At 37.5% G+C, this 18,943-nt stretch overlaps 1 protein-coding gene across 2 annotated transcripts; it reads right to left on the reverse strand.

Annotated features, from left to right (window-relative positions):
- Positions 1–5,413: 5,413 nt before the first annotated feature.
- rnf150a (ring finger protein 150a) lies at positions 5,414–18,348 on the reverse strand. Of its 2 annotated transcripts, XR_006370330.1 has the most exons (8): positions 17,287–18,348; positions 12,345–12,595; positions 11,662–11,733; positions 11,169–11,251; positions 10,949–11,045; positions 10,637–10,847; positions 9,197–10,070; positions 5,414–8,220 (listed from the first exon to the last, which is right to left on the reverse strand). XR_006370330.1 is itself a non-coding variant. In XM_044113416.1 (7 exons), exons 1-7 carry the CDS (start codon positions 17,726–17,728, stop codon positions 9,937–9,939), a joined length of 1,290 nt encoding a protein of 429 aa, XP_043969351.1. In that variant the 5' UTR covers positions 17,729–18,348; the 3' UTR covers positions 5,414–9,936. The 2 variants fall into 2 exon arrangements, 1 of the variants encoding a protein (XP_043969351.1); XM_044113416.1 differs by having other exon boundaries at positions 5,414–10,070.
- Between the last annotated feature and the right edge of the window lie 595 nt (positions 18,349–18,943).

Here is an 18,943-nt window from a genome sequence, read left to right on the forward strand (position 1 = left end):
TTCTTTTAGTGAGGCAAAAACAACCGGAGGTCACACTGATAGCCGACTCTCATGATGTTTCTGAGCGTCAATTGACATTTCACTGTTCCAAGTTACATATTCATCAACTCCCTGCAGGCCAAGCAGAAAGACTACCTCTGTAACTGTGGTAACATGCATGAGAAAATGCATTTTCCGGAATTGCACGCTCATTTTGCCAGTCACAAGAAAACCTCTTGTTTTAACTAAAAGTGTGTGTGTAGATTTATGTCAGGAAACGAACCTTTTGCGAGAAATTTGCGTCATTGTGTTTCTGATTGTTAGAGGTTGCTTTGTTGGTGAAAACACACACTTTTTTTGTGAAATGTCATTTGACGGTTTGGGTTTGATTAGATTATGCATAACTTGTTTTAATTACTCAACAAAATATATTTGTTATGTGCATTGGTTGGTGCCACACTGCAAAAACAAGTATTTTATAATGTCATTTCTACTGCAAATATCTCAAAACTAGAAATAAGACAAATCTAACAAATAATTATTTCACTAAGACATCCTTAATTCCTATTTTTTAAACAAAGTCCTACTTTCTATCCCTAATTTTGGTCAAAAAAGATATTTTAACCATGTTTTAAGTGGAAAAAATCTGCCCGACAAACTATCACTTTTTATCAATAGTAAGGAATTATTGACTTAACCAAGATCCTATGTGTTGCTGAAAAGTTATTTGTAAGTTTGTTTTGTCTTATTTAAAGTGTATTAAAATACTTGCACTAGAAATGAGACAGAAATTCATTTTTTTTCAGAGTGCAGATGCATATAATTTGGATTTGGGACTGAGGGAGGATGAATATACAAAACAGCACTTCCACTTTAATATAAAATCCTGAATTTGTGGTTGAAAAAAAATGAAGAAATGTGAAAAAGTTCCTTTTGCAAGGCAGCTAAATCTAAATTCTGGATGCCCTGAAGCTCAGAGTTCAGGTTTGAGGAGAAGACTGCAGAGATTTTCACCAGAGACCTCACTTTGAGGTGACACTACTAACCACCAACCACTGTGTGCCCCAGAATCACATATGCCTCTACAAAAGTTCAGCTTGAGCAGACGAATAAAGTCAGGGTTTGGGAGCGAAGACCGTTGAGCGCCCAACATGCACACGGCCTGCTTTGCTTCCTGTTCTGTGTGGCCTCAAAAACAGGATACAGAAAGATGGGGGAGCAGCTGCTCACTCGTCGGTTGACTCAGCTCTGGCTTCAGGTGGTTGTTTACAAACTTTCCCCTTCAATGAACCACTCCGAGTCTCCACGCCACAGACTGTCAGGGCTGACAGGGTTACAGACGATGGGTCTGCTGAGGCAGAGGAAGAAATGAGTAATTCTCCACACTGTACCTCTGCTTTGGTTTCCCCCCTCTGTGTGTTTATATAAGAGAGGTTTGAACTGCAGGCTGGTGGGAATGACAATAATATCAGCTCCTGACCTTTTGATACCAACAACAACTTGACCACATTTAAATTTTCAAAATGAATCTTTTATTGAGCTAACAAAAGCCCTTCAGAGGGACTGTCAGTGAATATCGGGGGATTTACCTATATTTACTGCAACATCAAGATAAACATATTATACCCATAAGAAAAGGATGACAGCATTCACCGTTTACTGTCAGGACTATTAGTTCCACTACTTGGTTCCTAACTCACATCCCCATTCTTTGCAAACACTGGCTCACTTCTTCTTTTAAAACACAGGAAGGAAATCCATTCCTGTTTGTTTTGCTTTTTGGTTCAGGAATCCACAGAGTTTAAAAGAATTGCTGATTCAAACCTGTATTTATTGTTTTTACCTTGGTGAAAAGAAAACTGAACATGAAGCGGCTGCATTTAGTTCCCTCCACACTTTTGTTTCTGTTGCTATTCATGGTAAAAACTGTGTTTAAATAATTAAATGAAATCGATTTTTTTATTCTGGGAGTATAATCTGGTCTGGAAGATTCATCTTTTAATTTGAGCACATTTAGTCAGTAGGGATATAAATACCACATTAAAAATAAATCTTGAAAAAGATCAACCTGGATTATGTTACCCTACAGGAACATCTGAGGATGCAAAAACACAAAACCTTACCAAGTATTTTTGGTCCAGTTTTTAGTGCAAATATTTTTGTATACTTGAAATAAAACAAAACTTACTCACAAGTAACTTTTCCACAAGATATAGGAGCTTGTTTTAAGTCAATAATGCCTTAACATTAATGAAAAACTACCAGTTCCACTGGCAGATAATTGCACTTCTAACAATACATTTTCCCATGTTGTAAGGACAATTATATTTTTCCGTAGGTCTCCTGATCAGCAGTATAAATATGGCGGCTTTTAGATGGCCTGATTCCCAACCCATGACACTAACACCTCTTTGCTTTATTTTCTTATTTTCATTTCCAAAGAAACAAAGGACATTTATTGATACCATATTTACACGGAAAGCTTTAATAGAATCATTTTGCTATTGAAAGAAAGCAAAACTGTTAAAAATCCCCCCTCTCTTTCAAAGGGAATTTGATCTGCTGGATTTTAGAGTAAATTCCCTGGAAATGACCTTTTATATTCCAGTGAATAAATCAAAAGATTCTCTGATAGGTCATTTGAAAGGGCATCTCACTCTAACTTGAGCTAATCAGCAAAGCAAACTTTACTATATACTCTTTAGCGCCCTCTTTAGGATGAAAGAACTATTGAATATGGCTTGATTCAGAACCTCAACCAACTAAGACATGAGATTATTTATACTTTTGTAGTTTATATAATTTATCTGTCACTCTTGGTGTTGGCCTACATCATGTATCAAACTAAAGGCTATAATATTTTATTTGGCCCTCATATAAACAGAACCTTCAAAATAACAGTTGTGTGTTTAAATTTTGCTTTATCAATTAAATCTGACATTTTAACTGTATTCTGCCAAATTACATCAATGTGAAAAGATTGTCAGGATTATTTAACTATTTATTGATATTTTAACAGTTTATTAGAAAATGAGTTTAACAGCCCAGTTCCTCTCCCCATTTGTTTTCTCTACCTCCTTTCCTCTTCAAACAACTTTTTGAACCAAAGTTTTTTGCTACAACGTCTGTCTGGAACTAAAAAAATGTTTTTATCCTAGTTTCAATGAGGATTACTCTATAACCATCATGTAATATGTTCTACTATTGTGTATTAGTCCTTGTAATAATCAGTTTCACATGCAGATGTATAATTTCTGCCAAAAATAGTGCTTGACCTATTTAGTGATGTTGGACTGCTATTTGAACAAAACTGTTGAGTGTAATCTTCTTCTCTGTAAATCTTTCCAAAATCAATCAATCAAACTTTATTTGTATAGCACATTTCAGCAGCAAGGCATTTCAAAGTGCTTTACATCAAATCAAACACAGAAACACAAAGTGATGCAACATAGAATCAACAATCAAAACACATCAAGTCAGATTCCGTCAAAAATTTTGTTATTGATTACGTTTCAAATACAACTCTAAACAAGTGGTTTTTAGTTTAGATTTAAAGGAAGTCAGTGTTTCAGCTGTTTTACAGTTTTCTGAAAGTTTGCTCCAGATTTGTGCCGCATAGATGCTGAATGCTACTTCTCCTCGTTTGGTTCTGGTTCTGGTCTGCTCTGCATCCCCAGAACCAGAACCAAACGAGGAGAAGTAACCTTCCAGACCTCACAGGTCTGGAAGGTTGATACAACAGCAGCAAATCTTTAATGTATTGTGGTGCTAAACCATTCAGTGATTTATAAACTAACAACAGTATTTTAAAGTCTATTCTTTGAGCTACAGGGAGCCAGTGGAGAGACTTTAAAACTGGTGTTATGTGCTCTATCTTCCTGGTTTTAGTCAGAACTCCAGCAGCAGCATTCTGGATCAGCTGCAGCTGTTTGATTGATTTGTTGGACAGACCTTGAAGACGCTGTTACAATAATCAATACGACTGAAGATAAACGCATGGATGAGTTTCTCTAGATCTGGCTGAGACATTAGTCCTTTAATCCTGGAAATGTTCTTCAGGTTATAGAAGGCCGTCTTTGTGACTGTCTTTACGTGGCTCTGAAGGTTCAGGTCAGAGTCCATCACTACTCCCAGGTTTCTGGCCTGATCACTGGTTTTCAGTTGTAATAACTGAAGCTGTGCACTGACTCTAGATCTATAACTCTAGATCTATAACTCTAGATCATTCCTCTTTAGGTCCAAAGATAATAACTTCAGTTTTGTTTTTGTTCAGCTGGAGGACGTTTTGGCACATCCACACATTTATCTGTTCTAAGCATCTGTTCAGTGATTGGATGGGTTCTGAGTCACCTGGTGACATCATAATGTAGAGCTGTGTGTCATCTGTATAGTTATGGTCGCTAATATTATTTCCTGTTATAACCTGAGCTAGTGGGAGCATATAGATATTGAATAAGAAGGTCCTAGGATTGAACCTTGGGGTACCCCACATGTGACCTTTGACCTCCTTGATGAGAAGTTTCCAATTGAAACAAAGAAATCCCTGTTCTTTATGTACGATTCAAACCAGTTAAGCACTGGACCGGAGAGTCCGACCCAACTCTCCAGTCGATTCAGTAATATTTCATGGTCAACAGTGTCAAAAGCTGCACTGAGGTCCAACAGAACCAGCACTGTGGTTCTCCCACAGTCCGTATTTATATGGATGTCATTGAACACTTTTACGAGGGCAGTTTCTGTGCTGTGGTGAGACCGGAAACCAGACTGGAAGGAGTCAAAGTGGTTGGTTATCGTTAGGAAGCTATTTAACTGTTTGCACACAACTTTTTCAATAACTTTGCTGATGAATGGGAGGTCAGAGGTCGGCCTGTAATTCTGCTGTAGTGATTTGTCTAGGTTGTTCTTTTTTATCAGTGGTTTGATTACTGCTGTTTTCAAAGCCTGGGGGAAAACGCCTGATGAGAGCGATGAGTTTATTATTTGGATCAGGCAGGACTTTCAAAAAGGAAAACAGAGAAAAATCCAAATAAAATAAAACAGATTAGGATTTATTTCAAAATGCATTCAAACACATGCATCGAGTGGGGCACAAGAAACCAACACCATGTCGTTACACTGCAAAACTGAGTTACTTATGTTTGGTCTTATATCCTGCACCACACAACACAGAGAAAATCTTAGAATATTTTCATGTGCATCAAATCACTCACGTTGAGCAATATACCCCTTGTAGCTACCACATGTGCTTTTATAGTTTAAGTTAAGTTTTTCCCACCATCAGAATGGTTAAAGTGCAACACGACTGAGAGTAAATACATCCATAAGGACAGTGGCGGCTCATCGTTTAACGTTGCCCTGGGCGGACCCCCTTTTTCTCCATCCCGACAACAGTTTAAGATTAAAATGTCCTTTGCTCCATTTGTAATTTAACAAACAGAATAAAGGTTTCATAAATTCCATTTATGAGCCATAGATGATCAAATACAGCCACAATTCATTAAAAAGACAGTGGAAAAAACACAGGCTGCAAATGTTTGAGATGTATTTTCCTACAATGATTACCTTGTATTGAAGGGACATGTGTGGAAGCAAAATGAAACCTGTTTGGGGCACAACTGGCAGAAAACAAACAAACAAAAACAAAAGTCAAGTGCTTAGGTGTCCCCAATTATGTGCTGCCCTGGGCAGTGTGCCATACAAACCACATAAAAAAAACAGTGTACAGAAAGTTTTAACAAAATATCCAACCAAGAATGGCTGCCTGTGATCTAAATAAAACAATGATTTAAGGCTGAAGTTTACAGATCTACAAATGAAGCAAAATTTTAAAATCATTTTCTAACAATTCCTTGAAATGACAAATGTAAATAGCTTCTAGTATTTGGAGAGTTTTTTTTGTTGTTTTTTTTTTTAAATTAATATCTATACATTCCTTTATGTTAACAGTTAATCACGCAAATCTGTAGACAAACAGTTTAATTGTTGTCAGGCTGTTCCCAGGATGCCTGACAGTCGGTCAAAACCCTGTAAACAGTAACAGACGCCATTTTCTGCTCAGCAAATCTAGTTTTGCTGGACTTAAATGAGCCTCTTTGAATCTTTTACTGCAATGATCGAATTGCTGCTGTTAGCACCCCCACATTTACATGAATGTGGAATTAATAAATATGCATAAAAACACTTGTTTCAGCAGTTACTCTGTTTTTATGTAATTTAAAGGGGCAGTATTATGAATTTTTATGGACATAATGCCATTTTGTTGCACAATTAAGTAACTGTTACCTTTAGTTGTTATAAAAATGCTATACATATTTAATATGACTTAAAGGAAATTAGACTTTATAAATTGAAATTGGATCCCTGTCTCTTTAAAAACTCCTGCTCTCTGCCTTCAGGAAGTCATCACAACATGGCTCCTCTATTAACCTTTAGCAACATATTTACCAGCGTTGCTCTGAGAAGTATCTTGTAAAATTGACTCATCAAATGCTCAGGTGTTTGCTAATTGCTGCTGGCTAGTCTGAAGGAGCTGAGTGGGGAGGGCTGCTCTATGAGATTAAAGCTTGAAAGTTTGGAAACTGCACCCTCTAGGTGGAAAAGCTAAGTCCACCAAGCTGAATGGTTGCCATGGAGATTATAGGATTTCTTAAACATGCATGAAAAAAATCAAGGCAGCACTCCAGGTTTGTTTTTGATGAGGAAATAACATTATAACATAATGTAAAGCTCAAAAAAGTCAATTTTACAAATTACTGCCCATTTAAGAACCAAACTGCAGTAATGATATTTTAATATCCCTAAGATTACAAAAACCTTTTTTAACTTCTATTAAAATATAAAATTCAAAAACAAAAATGCTTTCATGGATCTTATTTTCATTTGAAAACTCATAAAAAGATTACAGAACCTTTCTTATCATTTTTGAAAGTTCTTGTAGTTTTGCAGCTCAAAATAAATTGTATAAAGGAGGAAAAAGTGCAAAAATCATTTGTTGAATTTTAAAGGTGCCGACCCCTGACCTGAAACTTTTCTATAGAGTTTGACCTTTGCATTTTGAGGTTTTATTGTTGCTACTCAGCATTAATCACACTTTACCCTCCCTCAGTAGAAGAAAGGCTTAAGCTAAATTAATATCTACTTGCAGTAAGTTTATTCCACTTTCATAAGTATCCAACCCTTAATTTAAGATAATTTATTTAGTGAGGAAATAACCAATCTTAAATATTACAAAGTGATCAGATCATGCAGTTTAAGTGACGTAAACCTTGTCCATCTGGAAATGGCTTGCCTAAGCTTGTCTACACTCATTGCCTAAACAGTAACGGAAAAGATTAGTTTAACTGGAACTGCACAAACCACAATGTTTCCAAGAATGAGAATAAATGTGGAGGGTGGTAGCAACAGGTTAAATGATTTATACCAATCAAGCTGATACGTAAAGTTCTTCCTCTTACAGATGACACACCATCACTCTTCTGGTCGTTTGTTCCACGTTTGCAGTTTGAGAAAATCTAATAACATAAATTATTTTCACCAAACTTAGCTCATGAACTTGTTTCTTTAAAAAACACAAAAGCATTGATTCATTCACTAGGATAGCTGGTACACATTCCCTTAAAGGATAAGGAAAAGGATTTTAGTGAGAAACTTGGCATATTTGGCTGGTTTATGAAACAAAACGTTTTAGTTTAGCTGATACTCAGACATTTATGATCTCTTTTGATCATGAAACTGTCTGCTACATGTACATGTGCTGGTGTACCAATAAAAGAAAGATTTTCAGTTTCTCAGGCAGAAAGTTAGAAAAGTTTTCCAAGCAGAACATTTCGATTCCTGAATTATCAGCTGTTAAAAAGCCAAAAGTAAATCTCCTCTAGAAACAACAAGGGTTTTTTCAATGGGGGCAAAGGTTTCTGAAACAGGGAAACGTGAAATAACATGAACCTATGGACCCAAACAGCTGTTACAACAGAACCTGCAAGACTCTGCAGAAACAAAGAAAAAAGTCTGAGCTGCTAGAAACAAGAACTTCTGATCAAACTCCATGAAGAATATGGAGTTTGATCCATATTCTTCATGGATCAAACTTATCAGCCTTTATCTTTGTGTCTAAAGGCTGACACAAAGATCTGGTTGTGCTTGGTTAAAGAGGCATTTACAGAAAGTTAAAAAAAGAAAAACATTTACTTTTATAAAATCAGAAGAACGTGTGCTTGAATTTTCTAACTTTTTGTTTGGAACCTTTCGGCTCTCCAAACTGCTGGCTTGGAGAGCCGAAACATTAAATTAAACAAAATGTCTAACTAAAATCTAACTTGAACCTAGTTTTTTATATTGTAAAGTAAATAATTATAAAATTGGAGCTGGCATAATTATACTGTCACACAGTTTAGATCTGCTGAAACAAATAAAACCTAAAAAATATCCTCTTTCAGATATGTTTTTGGTCTCTTTCAGTTTCTGAGAGGAATTTGTGTCTCTAAAAGCAGCAGAGTGTGCCTTTGTGTTGCTTGATCCTCCAAGGTAAAATGTAAAAAGTTTTTACTGCAGAGAAAGATTTAGGACCAGTACTTTTTAACAACCAGAAATTTCAGATTTAAAGAGTAAAAGCAAGTGAGGTGGATTAGCAGTACTTAATAACGGATGATGTCATCCAGGACATTTCTGTGGAGAATCGTCTCAGTTGCCCAGATATTGAGTTATTAGTGTATCATGTCAGTCATAAGACTGTCATACATCAACAGTCTTCAGTCAGAGGCCGTTACGGATTTGTTGGAAAACTGACAGCTATCAGAGAACTTCTTGCCCACAGCATCCCCGTCTACAACGACTCTGAAGATATTTTGATGATTATTATAGGTCCCTTTTGTTGTTGTTGAAGTGCTGGAAACAGGGACATTTTGAGCTCTACCTGCCCCATAAACCTGTGCTTTCATTTAAAAACGTAAACAATGCAAAAACGCAGCAACAATTAAACAGTGATGTTGATCTGCTAGCTGTCACGACTCTGTGGGATTATTAACTTCTGGTTATGGAATAATCAGCAGCAGTTTCAGAAGGGCAACCAGGACATCACTTCAAAAATCTAAAGGCTGACACAAAGATCTGGTTGTGCTTGGTTAAAGAGGCATTTACAGAAAGTTAAAAAAAGAAAAACATTTACTTTTATAAAATCAGAAGAACGTGTGCTTGAATTTTCTAACTTTTTGTTTGGAACCTTTTAAGAAATTGTCAAGTTTTCAGGTGATGTATTAACAAATTTGGTGAGGGAATTAATAGCAGCTGTTTTGGACTGAAAACTGCTGGTATATGAGCTACAGAACTGTGCAAAAGCCTTCAGTCACTGCTGATTTCGTTCTTTCCAGTTCTTGCAGCCTTTAAATGTGGTTCAGATCAGTTTTTCTTCAGAGTTTCTAAAGGTCTTACTAAATATTTTATGTGCTCAGAAATGAGGGGAAAAAAGGCAAATAAAACACATCTACAGCACATGAACAGTATGTGAACGGTATGTCATTAAGGAATAGAAAAAATTCAATCAAAGAGAAAAGAGAAGTCAGAAACTCTGGAGAACTGCAGATCCAGATCATAGAGCTGGAAGGAAATCAGGAGGGACGACTCAACACTTTTGCACAGTGCTAAGTGTGCACTGTACGTTTTTGGCAGTGATGTCATGCTGACTGAAGCTGCACACATGCATTATGGAGCCCATGTTGTGTCCAGTCTCCATCATCATCGTCACAGTTTCTTTGAAGTTTGTGAAACCGCTCTGAGGTTTTACAATGTGAGAGATATTCCTCAAGGTCTGGTCTCCATGAAGCACAACAAGCAACATGACAAATCTGTTTATAGTCAGTGAAACAGAACCGAGTGTTTTTGGATCTTCTTTACGACCAGACGTGAATAATCTCTCAATCCCTCATGTTTAGCTTTTGTGCATCTTTTCTGAAAAATATCTCCTCAACATGTATTGTCCCTGGACTTTGCGTCATCGCGCTCCTGCTCCAAAGGAAAGTCTGCTTCTGACACGCTGGCATCAACACTCAGGATAGCAGACGTGTCTGAATCGCTGCTCATCGGAGGCTGGTTCTCACCTGGAGGGTCAAACAAAGGTGAGTCAACATCGCAAAACAAAATCTTACAAAGTATGTGTGGTCTAATTTCTAGTGCACACTTGAAATACGACTAACTGAACTTTAAAATAACTTAGAAAAGTCTGGGTTTGTATTCTGTTGATTTACTACCCCCTTGTGGTGGGATTTGAGATAGATTTTATGGCGTCCTATATTAAGCATGGTCATTCACAGCATGTTATGATTTTTAAGTCTTGGAGTATCTTTGTCTGTAAATTAACAAATGTTATGGTATCAGATAGTTGTTGTGATTAGTAGTAATTAAGTTTAATAAGTCTAATCTGCCTAATACTTCTGTGTTAGCTGTAGCTTAGCTAAAACTATATATTCAAGAAGCAAGTCTTCTGCACAGCTTGCAATAAACCTTTTTAGCCACTTGGGAGCAAATTTTTATTTTAATTTTTACATCCCTTATGTTTTCAGTTATACAGCCAATCACAATGAGTTCAGGTCCATATTTCAGGCTAAAACCTTTCCACACTGACATGTTGGTAATGCGATGTAGCATGTGTAACCTGTGGACGTACAGCTTGCAATAATGTGGCTCTGTCCTGCCTGCGACGTCGTTTCTTGGTAATGATGGAGTTGATGCAGATCTATCACCCTTCCCACAGGATCCAGCACCACTGAACTCTCGTTGACTGTGATTTCACTGGCAGCGCTGATGGGATTGGTCGGAGGACCCCCGACACTTGTCTCGTAATCTGGGGGAGTCTCGTTGGTGCAGTCGGCACTGAACTGGAACAGATTAAACGTGTTTAGCATCTTACCAGCCTTTAAATAAGAAATAACATTAGTTTGATGATGCAGTAAATAAATAAACCAAAAATGTAGCTTACAGGAATTCCCAGAGCTTTCAGGATGTTTATTTTGCACATCGGACACGTTCTGTGGTCTTGCAGCCACGGATCTACACAGTGTTTATGAAAGACGTGTCTGACCAGACGAGATGATACATACAAATCGTAAACATGGTGAACAGTGGGACGTCTAGAGACTGGTGGCTCTGGTGTGTGTGATCAAATCGATGTTAAGACATTAGGTGAATAGAAACCTCACCTGCAGGGTAATATCCTCACAACATCATTAGGTTTGTAGCATTCAATGCAAACTGCACAGTTGTCAAAGTCTGGCTCAATTTCCTTAAATACAAACAAGACACCAAGAGGCTAAATTCCAGTGTTTTCAAGAAAAACACTGGAATTTTTCTTGAAACAATTTAGGAAAATTCAGTAAACAGTAAGCACACTCTGGCTAAAATGCCATGATCTGGTGATATTTTAAGTGAAAAAAAAGAGACCAAGATAAACAATTTCAAAACTTGTTCCTACTTAAGTTGAGGTTTACTCTGTAAACCGCACATAGAACAGTTTGAATGAAAAAAGTTTCAACTTCACATTTTAATTGCTGGTAATTTGTCTGCCTTACAAAATTTCACAATCAATAAACATTACAATCAAAACAAAACCAGGACAGACTGCTATATGTTTTAAATCATTCGCTTTTTGTTGTTTTTTTATTTTAATTACAAAGTGTGCAGAATCTGCTTTACCTTGTCTCCTTTCTTTAAAGTGCGCACTTGAAGCTTACTGATGGCCTTTTTAGCAGCATCTCCCAAACGCCTCTGCAGGCGGAAAACACACACAGAAACACACACACTGAAATCTTCCTGTGGCAAATATGCTTGAAAAGTCACCAGAAACAAATTAAGCAGCAAAGAAAACTAGCATCTCACTGATTTGCTTAAGTTAGAAGATTTGCAGCAGACATTAACAGATTTTAATGGGTTTTATCTCCATTTTGGGTTTTGCCTGTTATGCAGCAGATAACAGGAAGGCTAAATGCATTTAGCCTTCCTGTTATCTTTTATGTATATAAGCTTTTAAACATTCTGAAAATGTTTGCATCCTTTTAGAAATTTTAGAGTGAATGTAACTGTCATGACTGTTGAAGACATTTTCCAAATATAAGCTTCAAAAATCAATTGAGAATCAAAAAAAGAAAAAAAGTCCTGAAAGGTTTGAACTACATTTAAGCTACTTAAAATATTTTCTCCAAATCACTTACTGACAGAAACCCACAGACAGTTTGGTTTGGGTGCAACTGAAAGACACCAAATGCTTATTGAAAACGGTGAGATTCAGACCATTTTCTCCTAAATTTTACTTGCATAAATGAATCTCTTACAAAAATTGAGATAATATCTAAATACCGAATGGTCGCGGTCGGTCGTACCTGGTTGCGGTCTCGTGCGTTAGCGTAGCGGAACCTCTGGATGTAGTAGAACACGAGCCAGGCGAGTGAGATGATCATGAGGACGATGAAGGAGATGGAGACAAACACCACAGACGTTCTGCTCACATATTTCTGCAGGTTGCGGGTTCCCACACTGATGTGCATCACCACCACAAAGCGCTGCTCCAGCAAATTCACAATCTCCCGACCTTTAGGTTCAGGGATCATAATAGCCACAATGTCGCCTGTATCTGTGCAACACATGAAGCACAACAAAGAGCAAAGTTGAACAAGACTTCACAGTATTAGCAAAAATGTTAATTTCTCCTGGAAGGAGTTCCGACTGAATGTAAATGAATGTTACGTTTTAAGACTCAGCCAAAGCACTGAGAGAAATCTTGGGCTGATTGCTGGGAGCTTAGATGAAGAAGCTCAACCAAATCCTCTCTTAAAGGCTTCCTGCCAGCAACCATCTGTTGATTAATGCACAAGTAGGATTTTCTATCACAGTTGTGCTTCTATCCATCTTTGCACCAAAACAAATGTACAAAAATTTTAGAGTTATGAAATACAGTTAGGATTTATTGATATAAAATGAACTAAATGTTTTCAGTGGAACTGATTCAATTCAGAACCATTGATGGTAGAAGTCAGAGAGTGTATTATTTAAACATTCTTAAAATTCTGAAATTTACATACATTTCCTTAATATTTGGTTGACTCTAAAACATGGACCTCATTGACTGTGTTGCAGCTACTTTGGTGGAATGCTTATTGTCCATTTGAGAGCAAAGCATTAGTTTCCTGAAGGAGATCATGAGAAGTTTCTACAATATTTCAACATTATGTTCTTCCAACATGATGCCATGTTTTTGTGAACTTCAAAGAGCGGATGGTTTTCTCAGGCTTGCAAACCTTCATTTTTTTCCTCCAAATGTTCTGATGATCATTTTAGTCTCAGTAAACCGTAGGGCATTGCTCCAAAATGAATTTTTTAATTTACTGATTTAATTTAATGAAACACCTTGAACTACAACTACAATGACTTCCTCAAACTGAGAGATTAGATTTAAATATCTGTGGAGCAATGCTGGATGTGTCATAGGAAGATGCCAAGAGAGAAACATCCTGAGTGACGACCGAAGATCTACTCCCTCTTCTGTAACTCAGATAATGATTCCAAGAACTGTTTAGCAATCGGAGCACAGTTACATCACACTCCCTCTGTTGCCTGTTTTGTGACAGAGAATCAGACAGTCAGGGAGGCTCCCTGCGGTTTTTCATCCATTTGTCACTCCCCATAAATGGCGCCTCATAACCAACCAAAACTTGGGTTCAAACAGATAATGATCCTGCAGAGAGAAAACATGCTTCCTGAAGCATTTGAGGCTTTGTATCCCACACATTAGCAACATTTGCAGCACTTTGGTGTCTTTTGTCTGTCACACTGATTATTTCCTTCATGTAACGAGTCTCTAGTAAAATGTTCACAGTTGCTGCTTGTGTGGTATTCTGGTAAAAATCCCACTAATGCAATTTTTTTATTAAACACTAAAGCAGACTTAGTTGAAATGTTTTACTGAGGTAGAACAAATATATGAGGTACAACTTTAGCACCAAGAGTTGCTCCTGGCATGAACTGGAAACTTGAAGCTGTTAACATGAACAAGACAAGTGACTTTGTTTAGCCATATGGATATTACATATAGATTGATTGAATGGAAACATCAGTGGGATTTTGTGGTACTGTGCCTAACTGAATCAAATCTTTTGTTTCAAACTGTGACTACTTTGTGTCACTTGATAATTATAAATCTAGGTGAACAAAAATCTAGTTTTGGGCTCCTCAAAGGTTTATCCCTGGGCCACTTTTATTTAAAAATGTATATATTCAACCTTACATGACAAAATCATCTTTCACCATATCCATGTTTGTGACACAGCTTTACTCTCATGTGAATCAGTGCATCAGCTTATGGGTCAGAATTTCCTCTGGATTAATGCCGATAAGACAAACCCCATAACAGAAATGCTTGGTTAAATATCAGCACTCAGTCAGACTCAATGAACAGACAAGAACCTGTGTGTTGTTTCGGACTTGCAATCATGTAAAATCTGTTACTAAAACAGCCTGCTATTATCTTAAAAAATATATTGCCAAAATAACAGCTTTTAGCTTTTTATGTTCCACACCTTTGGAACAAAATCCCTGAAAACCTGAACTGTTCAGAAACTTTTGGCTGCTTTAAATCAGGACTGAAAAACATTTTTGCTTTTGGTCAAAGAATCTGACCAACAAACTGCTGCCGGATTACTGATGAGAGATCAAAGATTAAATTCAAAGACAAAACTGTAACATTTGTTTCTTCTCATGCAACACTTTAAACAGAGGGAGTGTGATGTAACTGTGCTCCGATTAAACTTTAATGATCCTTAAAGCTTTTTGTTGCTTTTTTTCTCTCCCTTGATATTCTGTGCAGAACTTAGAATTGACCTAAGTAGAAATTTTTGTGACCCACAAGGACTTTCAAAGATACGACGGAGTATTAGAGCCATCCTGAGAAAAAAAAAAAACAAACAATAAAATTACAACAATAAAGAGATTATATTATAAGAATGAAGTCATAGCATTATGAGAATAAAGTTGTAAAATGACTTTATTCTCGTAATTTGACTTTATGCTTGTCATTTATTTTTAAAATTGTCTTGATTCTTTGGTGAAAAGTTTGGACACCGCTGCTGTAATCTGGTGAACATCTACATCTGGTCAGAAGTCACAGATTCAACATCATTTGTTTTTGTCTAAACAGACAAAATAACTAATTATGACAGGGCATTAAGACTCCCTGTCAGTGTTTGAATACTTATTGTTTTGCAAATTAATGTTTCACCTTTGTAACTTTAAACATCTCCACATGCACATTTATGGTTTTATTGGCCATGGCCATATGGAGCTGGTGGGAATTAATGCATCTCCGCAGCTCAACAGAGTAATTTAAAGGACAAACTCTGTAAAATACAATAATCTATCCATCAACTTTGAGCTTTATGTCAACAGAAATAATTGTAGAGCTGCTTAGTGATGTGTGATTTATCTTATCGTCCTCCTCAAAGAAACTGACAGTAAATCATAAGGAAACCATCTGAAAGAGACACAAAACTAATGAGAAAAAGGTTTCAGATTCTTTTGATAGAAATATGAGCTCAAAGGGAAAATGTGTAAATGTGGTTATTTATAGCAGTCACCAATTCATATAAAGTATTTTACGAATACTTAACCATATTTAAAATAATGTTTTGTACTGTATGGCATAAATTGCCAAATGATTGTTTGATTTAATGTTTTTTACAGTGTCATATAGAGACCCAAATGAACTTTGTTTAATTATGAAAATATTAAGGTTCCATATGAACAATTGCTATGAAAAGCAGCTGGTTGTTGAACATATTCTTAACAAAAGTCAGAAAGATTTCTATGCAGGGAACACCTACTGTTTTGTGTTTCAGTATTTGCAGGTTTGCTCGCAGAGCATATCTAAAATTTTCAAAGAAAATGCAGACTAAGAAGCTAAAACACTTTGGCTCAATGCTACTTGACATTATGATATTTGCAAAGCAGCCAATCTGGGAGCGGCATTTATTTTCTTTGGTGCCGTTTGGTTGTAGGAACGGAAATAAGAAAGACTGTAGATGTTAGCTTCTGTGGTAGCGCTAAGATTGTTTTCACGGTGCGTATTAATGCGTATTAAATTGCTATTGAAGCGTTTTCCTCCCAACATCTGTTAGAGCTCTACAGATCCTTTGCTCAAACACTCTTAAAGCACCAAGTTTCTGTTGAATCTTAACGATGGCCACACCTTTATGAAAAGTAGCAACAGGCTGAAAACACACTTCTATTCAACAGGAGAGAGAGTTCTGTCAACCAATCAGATTCTGACAGCAACAAAACAACAGAGAGCAACTCAGGGTTATGGAGTTGAACTTGTTGACGATAAGGATGGTACTACCAGTTAGTAGATTTAAAGGGGCAGTGTTATGTAAAATAAACCTTTTAGTTATAATGTTAATCTAAAACATATCTGGAGTCTTGCTTTGATTCTGAGAAGTATTTTCATCTCCCATGGCAAAAGTTTGGGATGCAAAATGTTTGGTGTTAGACTCTCCAGATTATGCTTCCACCTCACGTAACCCCCTGCCCAAGACTCCCTACTCAGAACCTTCAGACTAGCGGCAGCAGCCATTAGCAAACACCTGGTGAAACTGAGCACCTGCTGAGTTCATTATATGAGCTACTTCTCAGTCCAACACCCATAAGAACGTAGTAAACAGCTTAATGTAGAAAGGTTGTGATGACATGCTGAAGGTGAAACGTCAGAAACAGCAGAATCTTCTTAAAGAGACAGAGGTGCAATTTCAAGTCAAATTTTAAAGTTACATTTGATGTAACATAGTTATATAATACTGCCTATTTAAGAGATGATTATTTTTTTCACTATGAACCAGGGTGGATTTTAGACCTCTTTTTGTTTTTTTAAATAACATGATTACTTTAACTCTGTAATTGAGTTTACTCTGGTTCTCTTTTTCTTGGAATGGAAATGAGATTTACCATCTGAAACCTGACTCCTGCAGCTCCAGTCAGCATCTGAACTAAGAGGAAACTTGTCCTTGGGGATCCGGGTCATTGATTCGGTTCTTCAGCCAGATCATTCATTCATAATATATTAGATGCCACTGATTCAGGAGACCTCAGAGGCCCCAGCTCCAGGATCTATTAATCACCCTCTAACTTTCACGCAGTGATTAGTGAGAGGCCCTCTGAGGCCTCACTTAACCAGCCGGACACCTGTAGGAAGATCCGTCTTCTCTGACATCACCGCATCAACAGCAAACTGTGAAAATCTCGGCGTTTCTGGTCCGATTCGGATCGGTTTCCGCTTACCTGAGTGGGGCATCGTGATGGTGTCGTTGGCACTGTTGTATATAACAACCGCAGACGCGTTGCTGTTTGCGGCGTTGCGGATTTTCTCCCTGAATGTGCAGTTTCCCTCAGCCACCAGCGCCACCCAAGCCGTGTTCTGGGAAACCGGGGGAAAGCGGACGTTCGGGTCGCAGCCCTGTCTGTCCTGCGGGAGGCCGGGGATCAGAACCCGACCTCTGGCTTCTCTCTTGGGCGAGTGCTCTCCGTACCGGCCGCACTCGGTCTTCTCCGTCCGGACCTCGGAGGAAACGGGGTCCAGGTAGGTGATGTTGACGAAGGCCGTGTACCACTCCTCCTTCTCTGCGGCCGTGAAGTCCAGGCAGAGCAGCTGGACGAAGCAGAAGGACAGCAGCCAGGTCCACACAGCCAGACTGCGGCAGGCTCGGAGGAGGGACGGAGCCATGGTTCGGCTGATGGATGGACGGATAAATGGCGAGCTCAGCGCTAAACTCGCATCACATCTGCTTCAGATGATTGTGACTTTAAACAGGCATGAAAACCTCCATGATGTCCGGGGTCCAGCTCCAACAGGCTGACAGAGTGGTAGTTTGTGCGTGGAAGCAGCCACGGAGCATCTCAGAGAGGGGTGTGCATTGTGTTGTTGTTCGGCGTCAGTTGGTGGGCGTGGCTCTCAGGAGGGACTCTGTTGACTGAGCCGCGCCAGCGTGCAGGATCTTTTAAATGAACCGGATAGTAATATTTTTTTTTCCGATAATGTCTATGTATGGAATTGTTTAATTGCGAGAGCTAGAAAATGAATACATGAGCATTATCTTGTTGTCTCTCACTAAAATTGATTATGACAAGATTTACATTTTATTAAAACAAACAAACAAACAAAAATTCCCGTTTAAATGTAGGATGTTTGAATGTTGTCTTGAAGAAAATCAACGAGACGATGGAGCCCTTTTATGCCCGTGAAGAAGTCATAATCTGTCAGATGAACACATTAAAGCAATAATTTTGATTTATTAATTATACTGATTTTAACGTATTAAAAAAATGTAACCCAATTAATTGCATCTTCTTTTTCTCTATGAAAAGTCCAAAGCTTGAACTTTTGTATTGTGTTGGTGGTACACCCAATAAAGACTATAAAGCCGCTTCTCTTGGCCTACTGGGGGTAAATTCCTGCTTAAAAAAAATAAATAAAAAAATATATATAAAATAAATGAATAAAAATCAAACAAACAAACAAACAAACAAAAAAAACGATTTAATGAGACACTTGAGAAAACTGTTACTGCGTTCAAGTTGTACTAAAAGGAATTAGCCTATCACCGAAGCTATTATAGCCTAAAATAGCATCTCAATGCTAAACATGTTGCAGTAGTTCAGACCTCCCCCTAGCTAATGTCAACACAGTCCTCATTTCTAAGGAAAGATTTTTTTTCCTGAAACACTTGACCAAAACAAGTTATTAAAAAACAAGAAGTATCTTTGATATTGAGATTGTGCTTTATTTGTGCAATAATGTAGCAGCAAGAATGTCTTTTGAATTTAAAATATACTTATTTAATTTATTTATTTTTTTATCCCATGTACACCTTTTGGTTCCGCCCCTGCTGAAGAGTAAATTGAACAAATCGTGTTGGCATGGTTTGGCAGAGCACACCAT

Source organism: Gambusia affinis, linkage group LG04 (genome assembly GCF_019740435.1).
Source record: "Gambusia affinis linkage group LG04, SWU_Gaff_1.0, whole genome shotgun sequence".
Taxonomy (NCBI): domain Eukaryota; kingdom Metazoa; phylum Chordata; class Actinopteri; order Cyprinodontiformes; family Poeciliidae; genus Gambusia; species Gambusia affinis.

Excerpts from the sequence above, each read along its gene's own strand:
- rnf150a (XM_044113416.1), bottom strand. The coding sequence starts at position 17,728 with ATGGCTCCGTCCCTCCTCCGAGCCTGCCGCAGTCTGGCTGTGTGGACC. Across the intron at positions 12,596-17,286 it reads CATCACGATGCCCCACTCAG|ATACAGGCGACATTGTGGCT; the intron begins GTAAGCGGAAAC and ends TGTGTTGCACAG. Across the intron at positions 11,252-11,661 it reads CTTTAAAGAAAGGAGACAAG|GAAATTGAGCCAGACTTTGA; the intron begins GTAAAGCAGATT and ends TTTGTATTTAAG.